The sequence below is a fragment of the Herpailurus yagouaroundi genome, unplaced genomic scaffold (genome assembly GCF_014898765.1).
Source record: "Herpailurus yagouaroundi ecotype Mexico unplaced genomic scaffold, PumYag 163, whole genome shotgun sequence".
Classification (NCBI taxonomy): domain Eukaryota; kingdom Metazoa; phylum Chordata; class Mammalia; order Carnivora; family Felidae; genus Herpailurus; species Herpailurus yagouaroundi.
The window spans coordinates 14,334,130-14,353,514 of record NW_024412404.1 but is presented as its reverse complement, the minus strand read 5'-3'; the positions used below and the strand labels follow the sequence as shown (position 1 = coordinate 14,353,514).

The following is a 19,385-nucleotide window of genomic DNA, read 5'->3' as shown; positions in this document are numbered from 1 at the left end:
CAAATAACCCAGTGAAGAAATGGGCAGAAAACATGAATAGACACTTCTCTAAAGAAGACATCCGGATGGCCAACAGGCACATGAAAAGATGTTCAGCGTCGCTCCTTATCAGGGAAATACAAATCAAAACCACACTCAGATATCACCTCACGCCAGTCAGAGTGGCCAAAATGAACAAATCAGGAGACTATAGATGCTGGCGAGGATGTGGAGAAACGGGAACCCTCTTGCACTGTTGGTGGGAATGCAAATTGGTGCAGCCACTCTGGAAAGCAGTGTGGAGGTTCCTCAGAAAATTAAAAATAGACCTACCCTATGACCCAGCAATAGCACTGCTAGGAATTTACCCAAGGGATACAGGAGTACTGATGCATAGGGGCACTTGTACCCCAATGTTCATAGCAGCACTCTCAACAATAGCCAAATTATGGAAAGAGCCTAAATGTCCATCAACTGATGAATGGATAAAGAAATTGTGGTTTATATACACAATGGAGTACTACGTGGCAATGAGAAAGAATGAAATATGGCCCTTGGTAGCAACGTGGATGGAACTGGAGAGTGTGATGCTAAGTGAAATAAGCCATACAGAGAAAGACAGATACCATATGGTTTTATTCTTATGTGGATCCTGAGAAACTTGACAGAAACCCATGGGGGAGGGGAAGGAAAAAAAAAAGAGGTTAGAGTGGGAGAGAGCCAAAGCATGAGAGACTCTTAAAAACTGAGAACAAACTGAGGGTTGATGGGGGGTGGGAGGGAGGGGAGGGTGGGTGATGGGTATTGAGGAGGGCACCTTTTGGGATGAGCACTGGGTGTTGTATGGAAACCATTTTGACAATAAATTTCATATATTGAAAAAAATGGGCTGGAGATGTGACTGGTCTCACATTTGACTTACCTGACAGGTAGAATTACTGGAGAATTACCCCTTCTCCCAGAGAAGAACATTCTGTGAGGTCTTCCTACCACATGGGAAACAAGAAATATATCCATGAAGCAAGGAGTCAGAAAGATCCGGGAGCCAGGAGAGTGGCTCTGATCCTGCAGAGTGCATGTTCCACTTGAGGATGAGCAAGCTCAAGAAAGGGAAAGAATTATGACCTGGCTTGGAGTGGGCCACGTCAAACAAGAACTTTTAACACATTAACCTTTCTTAGTAGAGAAACAGACTTTCTGTCTCTCGGATTAAATAAGTCACTATCACCCCATGGCAAAGAGCCAGAAATGCAGGTAGAGGGAACAGCTACAGAGCCTCCTCCCACTATTTTCCTAAGAAGGTATAAGTGTTAGTGGAAGTTTCTATATTATAGGCTAAGATGAGAACAGAGGGAGAAGAAAAGAAGGGCTTCCCCTCTGCTGAGCAGGCACATCTGACTTTGTCAAATTTGCAAGCTTCGTATAGTATTAAAAACAAAGAAAAGCCCAAAGTATAAAACTGGCAAACATAAATGAGAGTTTGCCAGAAACGGACATTTACTTTTCCAAGATCCCAAGTCTAGAACTTTAGAAGAGGGGTTTTGCTTTACCATAAGTTTCCTTAGTAATTACAGCTGCCTGAAAATGTTACCTCATGTATAAATGAAGTGATTGATGAAGTGCTTTTGTCTGCAACATAACAAATACAGGCTAAAACTTATATAGTACAATGACCAACAAGACCAGAATGTCAATATTTTGTGACTATGTGAGTAGCTGGTAATGGAACCATGATGTGCTGAATCTTTATAATTCACTCTAATTTTTGAAGCTGATAATCATTTCATTCTATAATATGTTTCTTATTAGTTGTTTTCAGGGACATAATATTCAACTGCAAGAGCTATAGAACTGAACAATGCAGCCATTTACATATTCCTTATAATCTAATTTTTCCTTGTAGTATGTGCACAGAGTGCTTGCACATGAGCTGTTATGCCCTCAAGGAGGCCCCAGCTGTGAGTATTACTTGGTGCTGGCCCAGACACACCTTCTCAAGAAGGACTTTGCCAAGGCAGAGGAATACCTTCAACAAGCAGCCCAGATGGACTACCTGGTAATAGCTTTTGCTAGAATCTCTTGAGTTTAGTTTAGAAGAGGGGCAAGCAGCCTTCTTAGAGGTGGTGATGCCAAGTGATGGGTAGATTTCTAGTTACCAGAGTTAGAGGTCATCAACTATCACTAAACTCATGTATTTCCTTCCATTGTTTTTCTCAAGCAGTTATGAGTTTTGCAAAAGGCAGAGAAAAGGGTAAGGATAGCTCTTTAGCAGATAGTTGATCTATTTCAAGTCTTCTGGACTTCTTCTGTTTTCTCATTGTGAACATTGTCTTGGTTATATTTGAATGTTTTTCTTAATATTTACCCCAAAGACAAAATGGTTTTGAAGAATGCAAGAAAGAAATGAGAGGGCAGACCTAGAAAAATATCTCCCAGTGCAACTGAATGGCCCTCTTTCTAATTGAATGCTATTAGGAAAAGGAAAAAAGGACTTAATCTAATTTTAAATGTTAAACAAAGATCATTAATGTATTTATAAATACCACCTCATCCCAGGTACCACTTGTTCTTTACTTTCTCAGAACCCTAATGTCTGGGGCATGAAGGGCCATCTCTATTTTTTAAGTGGAAATCATGCTGAGGCCAAGGCATGCTATGAGCGAACCATTAGTTTTGTAGTGGATGCTTCTGAGATGCACTTCATCTTCCTGCGACTGGGACACATCTATCTGGAAGAGAAAGAGGTGAGGGATACAGGATGGGGAGTAACCATGTAAATAAATCAGGTTATGGTCTGAGACCTGACTACAGTTCAAGCATTAGCATTCATCTGTGTGGACTACACATACTCATATAATAATGATACTTTTACATCCAAAAGTAAAGTGACTTGACCAACATTAGATAAACTAGTAATTAATAGAATCAGGATTCAAACCCAGGCAGTCCAATACTACAGTCTGTGGTTTTAACCACTATGATACTAAAAAGCTGTATCATAAATGTATACATTTATACAATAAACGTTATTGTAGTTACTATTTAAGCAAACTTCCTTTTATTAGCAGTAGTAAAAACATTCTTAGCTTGACTTTATTAATGGAAAATATCAAAAGACCTTCTCCAAACTTCTTCCTCAGCACAGAGGTTTATAGTTTATTTGGCTGAGGGTAGCTAGCCCCATTCCACAGGACAGTCTGACCTGACTCTTTAGTAATTACTGTCCATATTTTAGGAACCACCCCAAGACCTTCTAAAAGAAACTTTCTGTTATGGAAAATTTCAAATACATATAAAATAGAATAGTAGAATGAACCAACATGGGCTAACCATCCCATGTTAACAATTATCAATATTTTGCCAAAGTCCTTTTGATTCTGTTTTTGTTTTGACTTCATTCCATTTCTCCCTCCAGAACACCCAATTTTCTTTCTATATAAAATAAAACAAGAGCAACAAGAAATTACAATGCATTATAATGTAAGTATGATGGCTCACAGAGGCTTGAGAGAGAAAAATCACTATCCCATTGCAGTGTACTTCCCTGAAAGAAACTTTCCTTTCTGACATCATTGCAAGCTGCATCTGAATAGAGCTTCTGACTTATGTAGTCAAGGCAAGCAATTTCCCTAGGCAAGCAATTCTTAGGCTATTTGCTGAGGCTTACCTATAGTTGCATCTCTCACATTGGAGATACAAGACAAGAAATAATCTACTTCTTTTGAAAAATTTTTTTTAGTTTTTCTTAATGTTTCCTGTATCACTCAGTGCTAAAAAGAGATAAGCTAGCAAACCATGAAGAAACATAAAGGAAGCTTAAATAGATATTACTAAGTGAAAGAAGCCAATCTGAGAAGGGTACATATTGTATGATTCCAACTGTATGACATTCTGGAAAAGACAAAACTATGGAGATAGTAAAGAAATCAGTGATTGGGTTGGGGAAGGGAAGTGATGAATAGATGGAGCACAGAGGATTTTTAGGACAGTGAAAATACTCTAATAATGGATACATGTCATTATACATTTGTCCAAACCTATGGAATGTATAACATCAAATGCAAACCTTAAGGTAAACCATGGGCTTTAGGTGATGAAGATGTATTAGCATAGTTTCATCAGTTGTAACAACGGTACCACTCTGATGGGGCATGTTGATAATGGGAGAGGCTATGCATATGCAGCAGCAGGATGTATATGAGAAATCTCTGTACCTTCCTCTCAATTTTGCTGTGAACCTAAAACTTCTCTAAACAAACAAACAAACAAAAAAAACAATTTAAGGGTTCCTTTAACTTAGATTGGTCTTTGGTACAACTACAGATGCCCCATGACTAACTTAGCAATACAACATTTGAAACTTCCAGAAGAACAATAGCTTAGGGGCGCTTTCTTTCTACAGTATGAAAAGGCAAAGAAAACCTACCTGCAAGCCTGTAAGAGATCACCTTCGTGCCTTACCTGGCTAGGACTGGGAATCGCCTGTTATCGGGTAAGAGGGTGAAGGCTCAAGACTGTGAATACAGTTGACCTTGATTCCTTGGTCTTCTAAGCACCCTGGACATTTAATGATGGTGGGAAGATTTACTTTTCAAAGGTGTTCAGTAAACTAAACAATCTGTACTATAAGAAAAAAATTCTTTAAAAACTCGCACAAAAACCGGAACCAGGAAGTTATATAATAAAAAATTTCATGTTATTTGGTACAGAAACTCTTAATTTTATGATGTTATCTGTAAGGGGAAAGTGATATGACAAATGAAGAATCTACTCAATTAAATTAAAGAAATTGATTGATTCTTATTAAGCTCTATGGCCCTTCTGTATTCAGGAGGAGATGCTACAGCTTCTGGTAGATTTTTTACTCCACGACCCCTAAAAACTCTCCAGTCACCCTTTCCTTTTTTTTCTTACAATATTTGAAAGAGGCATGCATCCTGCTATTCATGTCTAATTTCTTCAATGTATTCTTGATTCTAACCCTCTCATTTTCTCCTAATAACTTACTCTCTTATTTTTTTCTTTTTATTTTATCCTTCCCTTCTCAACTCTTTCCCCATACTTTCCCCCTTCTTATTTAACCACAGTGATAACAACCAAATGAATTGTCTGTGTTTCCTGTCTCCTCTTCCTTATTGCTGTTTTTTTGAGCATGAAGGTAATATATATTCATTATGGAACATTTAGAAGATACAAAATGTGAAGAAAACATAAAAGCATCCGTAATCCAACCATTCAGTGATAAGCACTGTCAACATTTGAATGCATTTTACTGCAGTCTTTTTTATACATATATGAAAGTAATTTTAATGTATAAAATTGTAAATAATATATTTACTGCTTTGTAATCTTTTTTTTCTACTTAAACAGTATAGCATTGATATCTTCTCACATCACCAAAGAGTCTATAACACGATTTCTGATGACTTCTTGGTGTCCCCTTGTTTGGATGCATAAATGAAGTGACCATGTAATTTGTCTTACTGACCAGAAACTAAAGAAAACACCTTGGATTAAGCCATGCCACTAAGATGTTTAAGTAATCCCTACTCCCTACCAGCGTTTTAGTCATACTATACCTATGTGTGGACATACCGTAGTTTATCTGATCACTCATTATTGGACATGTTAGTTTCTACAATTATACTATTATAAATGAAGCTGAGATAAACGTTCTTGGACATAAATCTCTATGCTTAATTCTGATTATTTCCTTAAGATCCATCCTTAAAGAATGTAGAAGATTTTAAAAGTCTTTAAATTACAGTATCAATGTGCCCCTAGAAAGGGTATGTACTGATTTATACTCTGCCAGAAGGTATGAGAGTACATTTCACTGTTACCTCATTGAAAGTGGGTAATATCATTTGCCAATTTGATAGGTATCTTAATTTGCATTTTCATCATGAATGAGGTTGAAATCATGTGATGTGTGTATTTCTTTACTTGTGAATTATCTGTTCATATCCCAGGTCCCATTTACATTTCACTTCATTGCAATTAGGCTTACCACTTTACCACTTTACCTTTACCAACTTACTGACCCTTCTGACAGAAGTTCCTGATAACATCCTAATTGCCAGATGCCACAGACACTTAGGTTAAGTCTCTCTGAAGCTTAACTCCATTGAGTGCCTTCTTCCTGAAGCCCTCTCCTCCCTAGGTTTCCATAATACTTCATTTACATCCTTCCAGTTCCATGCCTTCCTCTCTGGTATCTCTTTTTCAGCCTTTTTTTTTTTTTTTTTTTTTTTTTTTGCCAGCTCCTAGTTTTTTTAGCCACCATAATTGTTGGGTCCCCCCACCCCCACTCGGAGTTCTATAGTCAGCCCTCTTTTTCTGTCACCATATTTATTCCCTAAGAAATAACATCTATCCCAGTGGCCTTAACTACCACTTGTGCCCCAATGAATTATAAACCTTTAATGCATAACACTTTTCTTTTTTTTTTTTAATTTTTTTTCAACGTTTATTTATTTTTGGGACAGAGAGAGACAGAGCATGAACAGGGAGGGGGCAGAGAGAGAGGGAGACACAGAATGGGAAACAGGCTCCAGACTCTGAGCCACCAGCCCAGAGCCCGACGCGGGGCTCGAACTCACGGACCGCGAGATCGTGACCTGGCTGAAGTCGGACGCCTAACCGACTGCGCCACCCAGGCGCCCCTGCATAACACTTTTCAAGTTCTGACCTTTAAACAGTGTAAAATACACCTCAAAATGTGCATAACTGAAATATAACCTATCTCTGAAGGATTCTCATATTCTGAAAGCCTACCCCTTCTCCTGTATTCCATGTCTTCATGAATGGGACTGTAATGAACCCAATCAACCAAGCCAGAAACTTAAAAGCTGTCCTAGGGGCGCCTGGGTGGCTCAGTCGGTTAAGCGGCGGACTTCGGCTCAGGTCATGATCTCACGGTCTGTGGGTTTGAGCCCCGCGTCAGGCTCTGTGCTGAAAGCTCAGAGCCTGGAGCCTGTTTCGGATTCTGTGTCTCCCTCTCTCTGACCCTCCCCCGTTCATGCTCTGTCTCTCTCTGTCTCAAAAATAAATAAATGTTAAAAAAGCTGTCCTAGTCTACTTCTCCTATTACTTTTAACTAGGCACCAAATATCCTATTGATTTTATCTCCTAAATGTCTCTTAAGTCTGTTGTCTCCTCTCATCCCTATTTTTACAGCTCTAATTCAAGCCTCATCCCTCATCTTCTAGGGTAATCTGTCTTCCTTCAATTCATCTCCCACATTGTTATCAAAGTGGTCTTTAAAATCTGGAAATACTATGTTACTCCCCTACTTAAACCATTCAATGGCTATCCTTATTTCAGAATAAAATTTACATTCCTTTGAATGAATACATATGATCTGGTCTCACCTAACACTTTAGTTTCATTTGCTTACTGTCTTTTCCCTAATCTCTCTCTTTTCTCCAGACACACAAGAATACTTAAGAGTTTCCTGACCACACCACACTCTCTTGTGCCTCCATGCCTTTGCATATGATATTGCTTTCACCTGGAATGCCTTTCTTCACCTTGTACAGCTAACAAACTCCTTTTTATTCTTCAAGATTCACTTTAGAGCTGCCCTTTAATTTCAGTGCAGAAATATTCCCATTTTCCTATTTCCCTCCACTAGATCATATATATGCTTTTATTACAGAAATGTTTATTCTGTATTGGAACTATTTATGTGTTTGGGTTTTCATTTTGTTTTATTTATTTCTTTACATATCTGTCAGTGAACCCTTTGAGGGTAAAGCTTGTATGTTATCTTTTTATTCACAGTACCTGGTATACTGAATAAATCATTAGCAAGTATAATTGATTGAATAATGTTGGTTGAATAATGAATCAATACATTGATTGAATATTGATTCAATATTTTAGAGACATTTAAGGTGTGGACCAAAGTCTGGGCATTGCTTAAAAGTCATTCTTCATATTGTCTTGGGCCTGGAAACCCATACTTTTCTTTTCTAAAACAGAAAAAAAGAAGAGCTATTTTACTAGGGAGAAGAGTGACTTATTTCTTTCTCAGGTGACCTTTTGGAAGATTTTACAAAGCAAACTTACTTTTAGGAAGCAGCAATGATACCCATGTGTCCAGAGCTCAGGGAGAATTTTAGAGTCTGAATATTGTATTGATTCCTCAAGACTGTGCTGTCAATAACTAATATTAGGGGAAAGGAAGCTGTCTGAGCAATAGTATTTTGGCAGGCTAATGGGACTTTAACCTTAAGAAAGGGGTGCATGATGTAAAGGAAGAAACCACAAATGTATCTGACAGCCTACTGTGTATTGGAAAATCACTGAATGATGCACACACAATAGTGAATACTTCTGGTTTTCCAATCTTGGCACCTGAAGCTCCATGGTTCAGGGAGGCCCTGATGGGACTGCTGTAGAGGAAAGGAGGAAGAGAGGGGTGTAAGTTGAGAGCCTAGCAGGCAGGACTCCAGTTTGCTCTACCTGGATTTTTAATCAGAGCAGTTCTGCTTTTAACAGGTTGGGCTACCACATAAGATTTTGTTTGAAGAAAGAGTTCTGCTAAAAATTAAAAAATTGAAAACTGTTTGTATAGGTCACACACACCAATGTTATTTGAACATAATGTTTTCAACTACACTAACTCCAGCTGGCTTAAGGGAAAACTTCTTTGACTTAACTCATACTTTTCTTTTTTCTGTCAAGCTGGAGGAGCTTTCGGAAGCTGAAGATGCTCTCTCTGAAGCCAATGCATTGAACAACCACAATGCTGAAGTATGGGCATATTTGGCTCTGGTCAGCCTAAAAGTGAGTGTTTATTAGCCTTACACAGTGCCCTTTTAGGGCAATGAGGTGAGGAACTAAGTAAAGCAAGAGATAGGTAGGTGGCCATTAATGCATGATAGTTGAGATTTAGTGAGTTTCTGATTTGGTGATTATACTTATGAGAAAGGAGAGGCCAAGTCTGAGAAGCTGCTACTTGGAATGTGCTTAAAAGTCATATACTCAGGTGTGTTTGTATGGAAACTGAGAGCAAGTCACTTGGGCTTGTTGGTCATAGGTGAGCAGGAGTGGGGTGGGCCAGGACTGATTGTCATCCAGTGTTATGGGTTGGGTGGTCTCTCTGTGTTACTTTTAAGCTGCTCTGCAGTCCCTGGGCAGGGTGTACTAACCAGCCCAGCTCTGTGCATCCCTTTCCTCAAGATGAAGGATATAGTGATCAGAGTCTGGCCTAGGGTTGGGATTAGGAATGCTGAATGGGGAGCTGTGTGAGGGCAGTGACTGATGGTACAGTGGGATGGCAGATGATACTAGGGGGTGGTGGCCATTCTCCTGCTGCCTCCTTGATGCCTCTTGGCCTGCCTGAGCTCTCAAGCCTGGGACATTGGTATGCATTCCTTGTATAGTCATTCAAACCATGAATCTATAAAAAAATTCCTCCATATCCTCTCTCATCTCCCCCTTTGTTAGTTGTGTATGACCCAGAAAAGCTATATAAGAATCTACTGATAAAAATAAAGGCTGATGAGGATGCCTGGGTGGCTTAGTTGGTTAAGTGTCCACCTCTTGATTTCTGCTCAGGTCATTATCTCATGGTTTGTGAGACGGAGCCCCATGTTGGGCTCTGCACTGACAGCAAAGAGCCTGCTTAGGATTCTCTCTCTCTCTCTCTCTCTCTCTCTCTCTGCCCCTACCCTGCTCACTCTCTCTCTCAAAATAAATAAATAAATAAATAAATAAATAAATAAACAAACATTTAAAAAAATAAAGGCTAATGATAAAGGTGCAAACACAAATGCATTACCAAAAAACACAAATAGATTATTCAACAGAAATCTCTGACACACTAGAGCAATTTTTCCCAGAGAGTCCATTGTCTGGTAACTACAAAGCGTCTTCTTTGCAGTTGTCTCTCATTTTTTTTCTCTGAGATAAGAATTTGGGATAGTCTAGACATTTACCTGATACTAATCAGTAAATATATGTTATTTATATTTAAAAGGTGTTTAGTTATATTTAACGACTTCACTCCTGAGTTTGCTTTTCATCAAAGTAGTTTGCTTTTCAAAAGAATAAATACATTGACGGGCGCCTGGGTGGCTCAATTAGTTAAGTGGCCGATTTTGGCTCAGGTCATGATCTTGTGGTTCGTGACTTCAAGCCCCACATCGGGCTCTGTGCTGACAGCTCAGAGCCTGGAGCCTGCTTCATATTCTGTGTCTCCCTCTCTCTCTTCTCCTTCCCTGCTTGCACTCTGTCTCTCTCTCTCTAAAAAATAAACATTAAAAAAATTTTTTTAAATAAATAAATACATTTTTAAAATGGGAGTGCTCTTGTATCAGAATGTAAACAAGGCCAAAGGTCAGTGAAGGACATGCTCTACTAGACTTTCTGAAACATGCCTTCCTGTCAAACTTCTGGCTGAAGGTGCTTATCCTTGACATATATGGGAGATTAGGAAGGGCGTATTATGGGAGTTGTGATAGCTACTTTACCTATAGAAAATAACTCTCCTATAATTAAATAATTTGCTCAGCAGTCTAAGATCAAATGGGGAATAATAAGAATGGCGCTTTGTTTTCCAATGGCCAATATGACCTCAAACTGACAGGGAGTATTGTGATTATAAGAGAAATAAACAAAATTAAAATTACTGGTTTTTCTTTTTGGAATAAATGTCTTGAATGTCAATATGGGAGATACCTGAGTTCTTCCCCAACTCTGCCACAACTAACCATGGGAACCTGGGCAAGTCACTTAAAGTTGCTGGACTTCGGGGCACCTGGGTGGCTCAGTCAGGTAAGTGACCAACTTCGGCTCAGGTCATGATCTTGCAGCTCATGAGTTCAAGCCCCATGTCAGGCTCCGTGCTGACAGCTCAGAGCTTGGAGCCTGCTTGGGATTCTGTGTCTCCTTCTCTCTCTTCCCCTACCCTGCTTGTGCTCTCTCTCCCTCTCTCTCTCTCAAAAAATAAACATTAAACAAATTTAAATTAAAAAAAAGTTGCTGGACCTCAATTTCTTTATCTTTAAATTAAAAGGGCCAAAATGGAAAATTTTAATACACATCTTGTAGAAACTGCTAGGTCAAATAGGAAAAAAATTGAGGATATGTAAGATTTGAATTAAAAAAAAAAAAAAAGGTTGACCTCAAACACCAATATAGAACTCTGTGCTTAATAATTAGAGAATACATATTCTTTGCAAGTACAGATGAGTTGTTCTTAAAAGTTGACCATATGCTAGACCACAAAGAGAGATTCAACAAATGCATATAGATCACACTACTAGTGAAATTATATGTAAACAATTAAAACTTATGCCAGAAGACATAGATACATTTAAACTCATACATGTAATTAATTCATAGGTCTAAGAGAAAATCACATGACAATTTCTTGTGGTGGGTAGAGTTCTAAAGATGACCCTCCCCACAAGATTATTCCATCAAATACTAATATAGGTACTGCTGTCAAGGGATTTTGCAGATATGCTTTCTTTGCTGCTGCCTTTCTAGCTCCTTTAGGTGGAAGGTTAGGTTGTATATTTGGGACCTTTCTTGCTTCTTGAAATAGTCCTGAATTGCGACGTATTTTCCTCTTAAGACTGCTTTTGCTGCATCCCAAAGGGTTTGGACTTCTGTGTTCTCATTTTCATTTGTTTCCATATATTTTTTAATTTCTTTTTTAATTTCCTGGTTGACGCATTTGTTCTTTAGTATGATGTTCTTTAACCTCCGTGTATTTGGGGGCTTTCCAGATTTTTTCTTGTGGTTGATTACAAGTTTCATAGTGTTGTGATCTGAAAATATTCATGGTATGATCTCAATCTTTTATACTTGTTGAGGGCTGTTTTGTGATCCAGTATGTGATCTATTTTGGAGAATGTTCCATGTGCACTCGAGAAGAATGTGTATGCTGCTGCTTTTTTTAAAAAATTTTTTTTTCAGCGTTTATTTATTTTTGGGACAGAGAGAGACAGAGCATGAACGGGGGAGGGGCAGAGAGAGAGGGAGACACAGAATCGGAAACAGGCTCCAGGCTCTGAGCCATCAGCCCAGAGCCCGACGCGGGGCTCGAACTCACGGAGCGCGAGATCGTGACCTGGCTGAAGTCTGACGCTTAACCGACTACGCCACCCAGGCGCCCCAGCTGCTGCTTTTGAATAAAATGTTCTGAATATATCTGTTAAGTCCACCTGGTCCAGTGTGTCAGTCAGAGCCTTTCTTTCCTTATTGATTTTCTGCCTAAATTATCTGTCCGTTGCTCTGAGTATTAAAGTCCCCTACAATTATGGTATTATTATCTATACATTTGTTTATGCTTGTGATTAATTGATTTACATCTTTGGATACTTCCACATTGGGGACATGAACATTTACAATTGTTAGCTCTTCTTGATGGGTAGAGCCTTAATTATTATATAATTCCCTTATGCATCTCTTGTTACAGTCTTTATTTTAAAATCTAGTTTGTCTGATATAAGTATGGCTACTCTGCCTTTCTCTTGACATCCATTAGCATGATAGATGGTTCTCCATCCCCTCACTTTCAATGTGCAGGTGTCCTCAGGTCTAAAATGAGTCTCTTGTAGACAGCATATAGATGGATCTAGCTTTTTTTATCCATTCTGATATCCTATTGTTGCAGACTTTGAGTCTGGTGTTCTCTCTTGTCAAGCAAGAGGATGGATGTAGAATTTTATACAAGAGAGGCTAATGTCCAGGAGGAAACGAGAGCCCTGAATAAGGGTCCTTTCTCCATATTTATTAGGATCATAAGGCTTACATACGTGATGGACATGCAGAAAGAGACAATAAAACAGTGATCATTAACTCGTGTGTGAGAGAAAGGGGGTTAGAAGGTATGTGGTGTTAGGGGTTAGGATCAAGACAAATCAAAATCCTGGCGCCGAGCAGATGGCTGTTTACTGCAGGCAACAAGCACCATGTCTATGTATCTTAACTTTTCTAGGGGCTAAGACAGATAGAGCATGCTATCTCAGGGTTAACAAGGCATTTTTTCTTGCTAATTAGCTCTGGGTGCTTTCACCCTGCTTCAGGGGCTTTCAGCCTCTACCTGTTCTCACTTTCATCCTGTGGAAGCAACTTTCTGCTTGATGCTTTGTTCTACACTGAGCATTTTCACCCTGAGGCGGCTTTTCATCCTAAGCCTTGTTAACTCCTTGGTGAAAGCTCAGAGAATTCTTAAATTTATTCCCCACACCCTATGTCTTTTGATTGGGCACTTAGTCCACGTACATTCAGAGGGATTAATGAAAGATATGGATTTAGTGCCAGTGTGTTATCTGTAGGTTTCATGTTTGTAGTGATGTCTCTGGTCCTTTGTAGTCTTTGCTACAAAGAGTAGCCCTGCTACTCTTGCAGGGCTGGTTTATGGTCATGAGCTCATTTAGGTTTTTTTTTTTTTTGTCTGGGAAAGTCTTTATCTCTTCTATTCTGAAGACAGCCTTGCTGGAAAAGGATTCTTGGCTGCATAGTATACCTATTCAGCACATTGAATATTTCCTGCCACTCGCTTCTGGCCTGCCAAGTTTCAGTGGACAGGCCTGCTACTACCCTTATGTGTCTACCCTTGTAGGTTAAGGCCCATTTGTCCCTAGCTGCTTTCAGAATTCTCTCCGTATGTTTGTAGTTTGCCAGTTTCACTATGATATGTCATGGTGTTGACCTATTTTTGTTGATTTTGAAGGGAGTTCTTTGTGCCTTTTGGAGTTGGATGCCTGTTTCTTGGGGAACTTCTCAGCTATAATTTGTGCACATAAACCTTCTTCCCTTTCCTCTTGCTCCTCTTCTTCCGGAACTCCTATGATACGGATATTATTTCATTTCATGGAATCACTTAGCTCTCCAATTCTCCCCTCATGATCTAGTAATTTCCTTTCCCTCTTATTTTCAGCTTCATCATTTTTCATAATTTTATCTTCTATTTCACCTATTTTCTCCTCTGCTTCTTCCATCCTTGCTGTCACTGTGTCTAGCTTATATTGCATCTGATTTATAGCATTTCTTAATTCAGTGTGACTATTTCTTAGGTCTCTGATCTCTACAGCACTAGATTGCTGTCTTCTATACTTTTTTCAAGCCCAGATATTAGTCTTATGACTGTTATTCTAAATTCTTGTTCAGATATATTGTTTATATCTGTTTTGAGCAATTCTCTGGCTGTCATGTCTTTCTGGATTTTCTTTTGAGGAGAATTCTTCTGTTTCATCATTTTGGTAGGCTTTTGTCTTTTACATGTTTTAGTAGCTTCTTATGTGTTCTGCATGTGCAAGTACTACTGTATTAAAAAGGGCTCAAACACTGTCCAGGGACTGGAATTTTAGGAAGTGTTTTTGGAGTGTGTTGTGTGCACTCTGTTGTTGCATTTTGGTTGCTCTATCCCACTTGTCAGTCCTCTGCAAAGCTCCTCCTTGATTTTAGTGGTGGAGTGTTTGGACCTTCTACCAGGTGTGCTTTGATTTGTTCATTGAAACAATGGTTTGTCAGGTTTAAAGGTCTCCTTAGTGAAGTTCTAGTTGAAGAGACTCAAGATGAGGCCTGACTGGAGATTTGGGGCAAAGGAAAGTGCTAGAAGAGAAACTCAGGACAAAACCAGAAGGAAAGCTACTACCAACCCCCAAAGGATTTTGCAGATATGTACAGAGATTATCCAGGTGGACCTGTACCATTCAGGTGAATCTTTTAAAAGCAGGGAGTTATTTTCTGGCTGGGGACAAATAGGGAAGTCAGAGGAATTCAAAGCACAAGAAAGATTCAATGCACAATTGCTGGCTTGAAAATAGAGAGGGACCACATATCAAGGAATGTGGATGGCCTCTAGAAGCTAAAATGCCAACTGCTCACAGCCAGCAAGGAAATGGGGACCTCCATCCTACAAGTACAAAGAACTGAATTCTGCCAGTAACCTGCATGTGCTTGGAAATAGACTCCAGATAAGAATCAGATCCTCTGATGGATCTGGGCAAAGTAAATTGAAAACCATCTGGAATCCAGGATTCATCATTCTAGATTTCATTAAGAACATTAGTGATTCATGTGAAGAAGTCAAAATATCAACGTTTACAGGAATTTGGAAGTTGACCACGGGCCTCATGGATGATTTTGAGGGGTTCAAGTCTACCTTGGAGGAAGTAAATGCAGATATGGTAGAAATAGCAAGAGAACTAGAATTAGAAGTGGCACCTGAAGATGCGATTACATTGTTGTAATCTCGTGAAAAAAACTTTCACAAATGAGGAGTTGCTCCTTATAAATGAGCAAAGGAAATGATTTCTTAAGATGGAAACTTCCTGGTGTAGATGTTGTGAAAGTGGTTGACAGAAGGTTTAGAATATTACATAAAGTTAGCTGATAAAGCAGTGGCAGGGTTTGAGAGGATTGATTCCAATGTTGGAAGAAGTTGTACTGTGGGTAAAATGCTGTCAAACAGAATTGCATACTACAGAGAAATCATTCATGGAAAGAAGAGTCAATTGATGTGGCAAACTTCATCATTGTCTTAAAGAAATTGCCACAGCTACCCCTACCTTCATTAACCTTCACCTTGATCCATTAGAACCCTTAAATATCAAGGCAAGACCCCTACCAGCAAAAAGATTACAACTCCCTGAAAGCTCAGATGATGGTTAACATTTTTTAGCAATAAAGTATTTTTTATATGTTTATTAATTTTTTGTTTTTGAGACAAAAAGAGTGCACAGGGGAGGGACAGAGAGAGAGAAAGAGAGAAAGAATCCCAAGCAGGCTCAGCACTGTCAGCATACAGCCTGATGCAGGGCTCAAGCTCATGAACTGTGAGATTTGGCCTGAGCCAAAATTAAGGGTCAGACGCCTTAACTGACTAAGCCACCCAGGCACCCCAGCAATAAAATATTTTTTAATTAAGAGATTTACATTGTTTTTAAAAACATGATGCTATTATTTCTCACTTAATAGACTACAGTATAGTGTAAGCATAACTTGTATATGTACTAGGGGACATCGCTTTATTGTGATATTCACTTTATTGCACTTGTCTGGAATAAAACCTGCAATATCTCTGAGATATCCTTGTGTACTGGAAGTTCCACCATGCCAACAACACACATACTCATAAAAGAAATTGGGGGAAAAGGATTAAAAGGGAATCTACAAACTGAAAGATGAATAAAAAGTTTCACTACTGAAAGAGTAGACAAAAAACAAAGAATGGTGGTTATTGTTGGGGGAAGGAGTTGGGAACAGAGTGGATAGGGTCAGGGTGGAAGCAAGACCTTTTACTATATATCTGATTATATCCTTTTGATTTTTACTTATGTATATGTATTATCTGTTCAATAAAGATTAACACAAAGAAGTAGATTTGCAAAGTTGCTGGAAAAAATATTAATATAAAAATCAATATCATCAAAATCAAAGATCATTAGCAACAATCAATTTGAAAGTCTAACTTTAAAAATCTCACTCAAGATCTTATGGATGAAAGTGTAAAACTTTACTGAAGGACATAAAAGAAGATCTAATAAGGATACTATCTATGTTCATGGACAGGAGGTTTTAAGAACATAAAGTTGAAAATATTCCCACATGTCTAATTTTAATACTCCAATAAAAATAATAACAGGTGTTTTTTTTTTTTTTTTTTAGGAACTTGATCAAGTAACCCTAAAATTCACTTGCCCAATAAAGGCCAAAAAATCATAGTGACAATATGGACAGGATAATAAGAGGTGAAGACTTTTGTACCAAATATTAAGACTTATTGTGAAGCTCTGATAATTAAAACTGAGTTATATTAGGGTAGGAATAGGTAAGTGGAACATAACTGCTAGACAGAAGTAGACCCACATATATGTGGAAACTTAGGTTTTAATTAGATGGTTTAAAAAAATTTTTTTTAAACGTTTATTTATTTTTGAGACAGAGAGAGACAGAGTATGAACGGGGGAGGGGCAGAGAGATAAGGAGACACAGAATCGGAAGCAGGCTCCAGGCTCTGAGCCATGCCCAGAGCCCGAAGCGGGGCTCAAACTCACGAACCGCGAGATCGTGACCTGAGCTGAGGTCGGACGTTTAACCGACTGAGCCACCCAGGCGCCCCAATTAGATGGTTTTTAAAAATAATGGGGTTTCCTAGGAATTTTCCCTGAAACTCTTCCTCCAACAACTAAAAACTACACAAGCACAAGATGTTTATTACAGTGTTATTGCAATTGCAAAATATTGGAAACAACATACATAGGAGAATATTTGAATAAACTATGGTATATCCACATAATGGAGTACTAAGCTACTGAAAAAAATAATGGAGAAGATCTCTATGAACTGAAGTGGAGTGATTTCCATGATATAGTGTTTAGTGAAAAAACTAAAGTGCAAGATTTTATACCATCTTTTGTATAAAAAGGAGGGAAAAAGAAGAATTCATTTACAGGTTGGCTCATTTGTGCAAAAAAAGCACAGGAAGGAAAAACCAGATTAATGAGAGTGGGTCCTTTAGGACATGGGCAGACATAGAGTACAAGGGAGGCAATGAGTGGGTGACACTCTGATTATACTTTTTGTACATATCTAACTTTTGGAACCATGTTAATGTTTCATTTTTTTAAGAAATTCAACAAGAAACAGGGAGATTGTATAATTCATATCATAATAATAACAACAAAACTACTTCCCATGAATAACAGCACTGAAGGTGGGAAAAAGAAAACTAACTCAAGATACTTTGGGGGACACCTGGGTGGCCCAGTCAGTTAAGCATCTGACGTTGGCTCAGGTCATGATCTCACAGTTCATGGGTTCGAGCCCCACATTGGGCTCTGTGCTGACAGCTCAGAGCCTGGAGCCTGCTTCGGATTTGGTGTCTCCCTCTCTCTCTACCCCTCCCCTGCTCGTGCTCTGTCTCTCTATCTCACAAAAATAAATTAAAATGTTTTTAAAAAATTTTTAAAGATACTTTTGAAAAATTATTTGAAATATATACTCTCAGACTAAAAAGGAAAAAAAAAACCTCTATACAAATATTGGACTCAGGTTAGTAAGCTTTTTGGGAGTGATAGAAATCATCTAAAACTGGATTGTGGTGGTGATGGTTGCACAATTGAACCTTAAAATCAGTGAATTTTATGGTATGTAAATTATACTTCAATAAAGCCAATTTTAAAGATTGTATAGCCCCCCAAAATGAGGAACAAATGGACTATTCAATAAATACAGATGGAGCAACTGGCTATCCATGTGAAGAAAATTAGTTCCTTACCTCACACCAAACATGCACGTGGATGCATACATACTTCCAACTGGTTTAAAGGCCTAAATCTTAAAACTTTGGATTGCTTTGGAGAAAATATAGAGAATACCTCTATAGCCTCGGGGTGTGCAAATTTTCTTATGACTGTAAATGCACTAGCCAAAAATAAAATACCAAAAATAAAATTAGCAACCTTTTTTTTAAAGTTTATTTATTTTGAAAGAGACAAAGACAGCACAGGCTGGGGCGCCTGGGTGGCGCAGTCGGTTAAGCGTCCGACTTCAGCCAGGTCACGATCTCGCGGTCCGGGAGTTCGAGCCCCGCGTCGGGCTCTGGGCTGATGGCTCAGAGCCTGGAGCCTGTTTCCCATTCTGTGTCTCCCTCTCTCTCTGCCCCTCCCCCATTCATGCTCTGTCTCTCTCTGTCCCAAAAATAAATAAACGTTGGAAAAAAAAAAAAAAAAAAAAAGACAGCACAGGTAGGGGAGGGGCAGGGAGAGAGGGAGAGAAAGAATTCCAAGCAGGCTCTGCACACTAGCGCAGAGCCTGACGCAGGGCACGAACTCATGAAACGGGGAGATCATGTCCTGAGCTGAAACCAAGAGTCAGTCCTTAAGGGACTGAGCTCCCCCGGCACCCCTAAATTAACAATTTTAAAATAGAAACTCATGCATAACAAAAGACACAAAAATAAAGCTTAAGGACTTTAATACTTGCAGAATTTATAACTCATTACAGTTTATGTAATTATATAATATAGCTTTTATATAAATATGTAATATGCCCTACAATAAGAAAAAAACATACAAACAATCTGATTGAAAAATGGTCACAGGATAGGAATATACAATTTGCTGAAGTGGAAATTGTAAAAGTCAATAAATTTATGATAAGAAGTTTGCCTCACTTGTAATCATGAAAATGCAATTTAAAATGACATTGTGACAGAAATTCACACCCATTAAACAGGGGAAAATTAGTCTGATATCAACATTGATAAGGACTTTCAGAATTGTTGATATAAATTGATAACTACTTTGAAGTGCAATATGGCATTATTTACCCAAATTCTTACCTATAACTTAGCAATTTTATATCTAGATATTCCTAAGAAAAATACCAGAAGACATGTACAAGGATGTTTATTACAGCATTTTCCATAACAGCAA

General features: G+C 38.6%; 1 protein-coding gene across 4 annotated transcripts in view; it reads left to right on the top strand.

Annotated features, from left to right (window-relative positions):
- CFAP70 (cilia and flagella associated protein 70) overlaps positions 1-19,385 on the top strand; it is a 113,253-nt gene that overhangs the window by 90,159 nt on the left and 3,709 nt on the right. For all 4 annotated transcript variants that reach the window (XM_040485375.1, XM_040485376.1, XM_040485378.1 and 1 more), the window contains 4 exons: positions 1,883-2,035; positions 2,562-2,723; positions 4,382-4,471; positions 8,671-8,772. In XM_040485375.1, the coding sequence (XP_040341309.1) occupies positions 1,883-2,035; positions 2,562-2,723; positions 4,382-4,471; positions 8,671-8,772 (507 nt within the window). The remainder of the gene's footprint in view (positions 1-1,882; positions 2,036-2,561; positions 2,724-4,381; positions 4,472-8,670; positions 8,773-19,385) is intronic.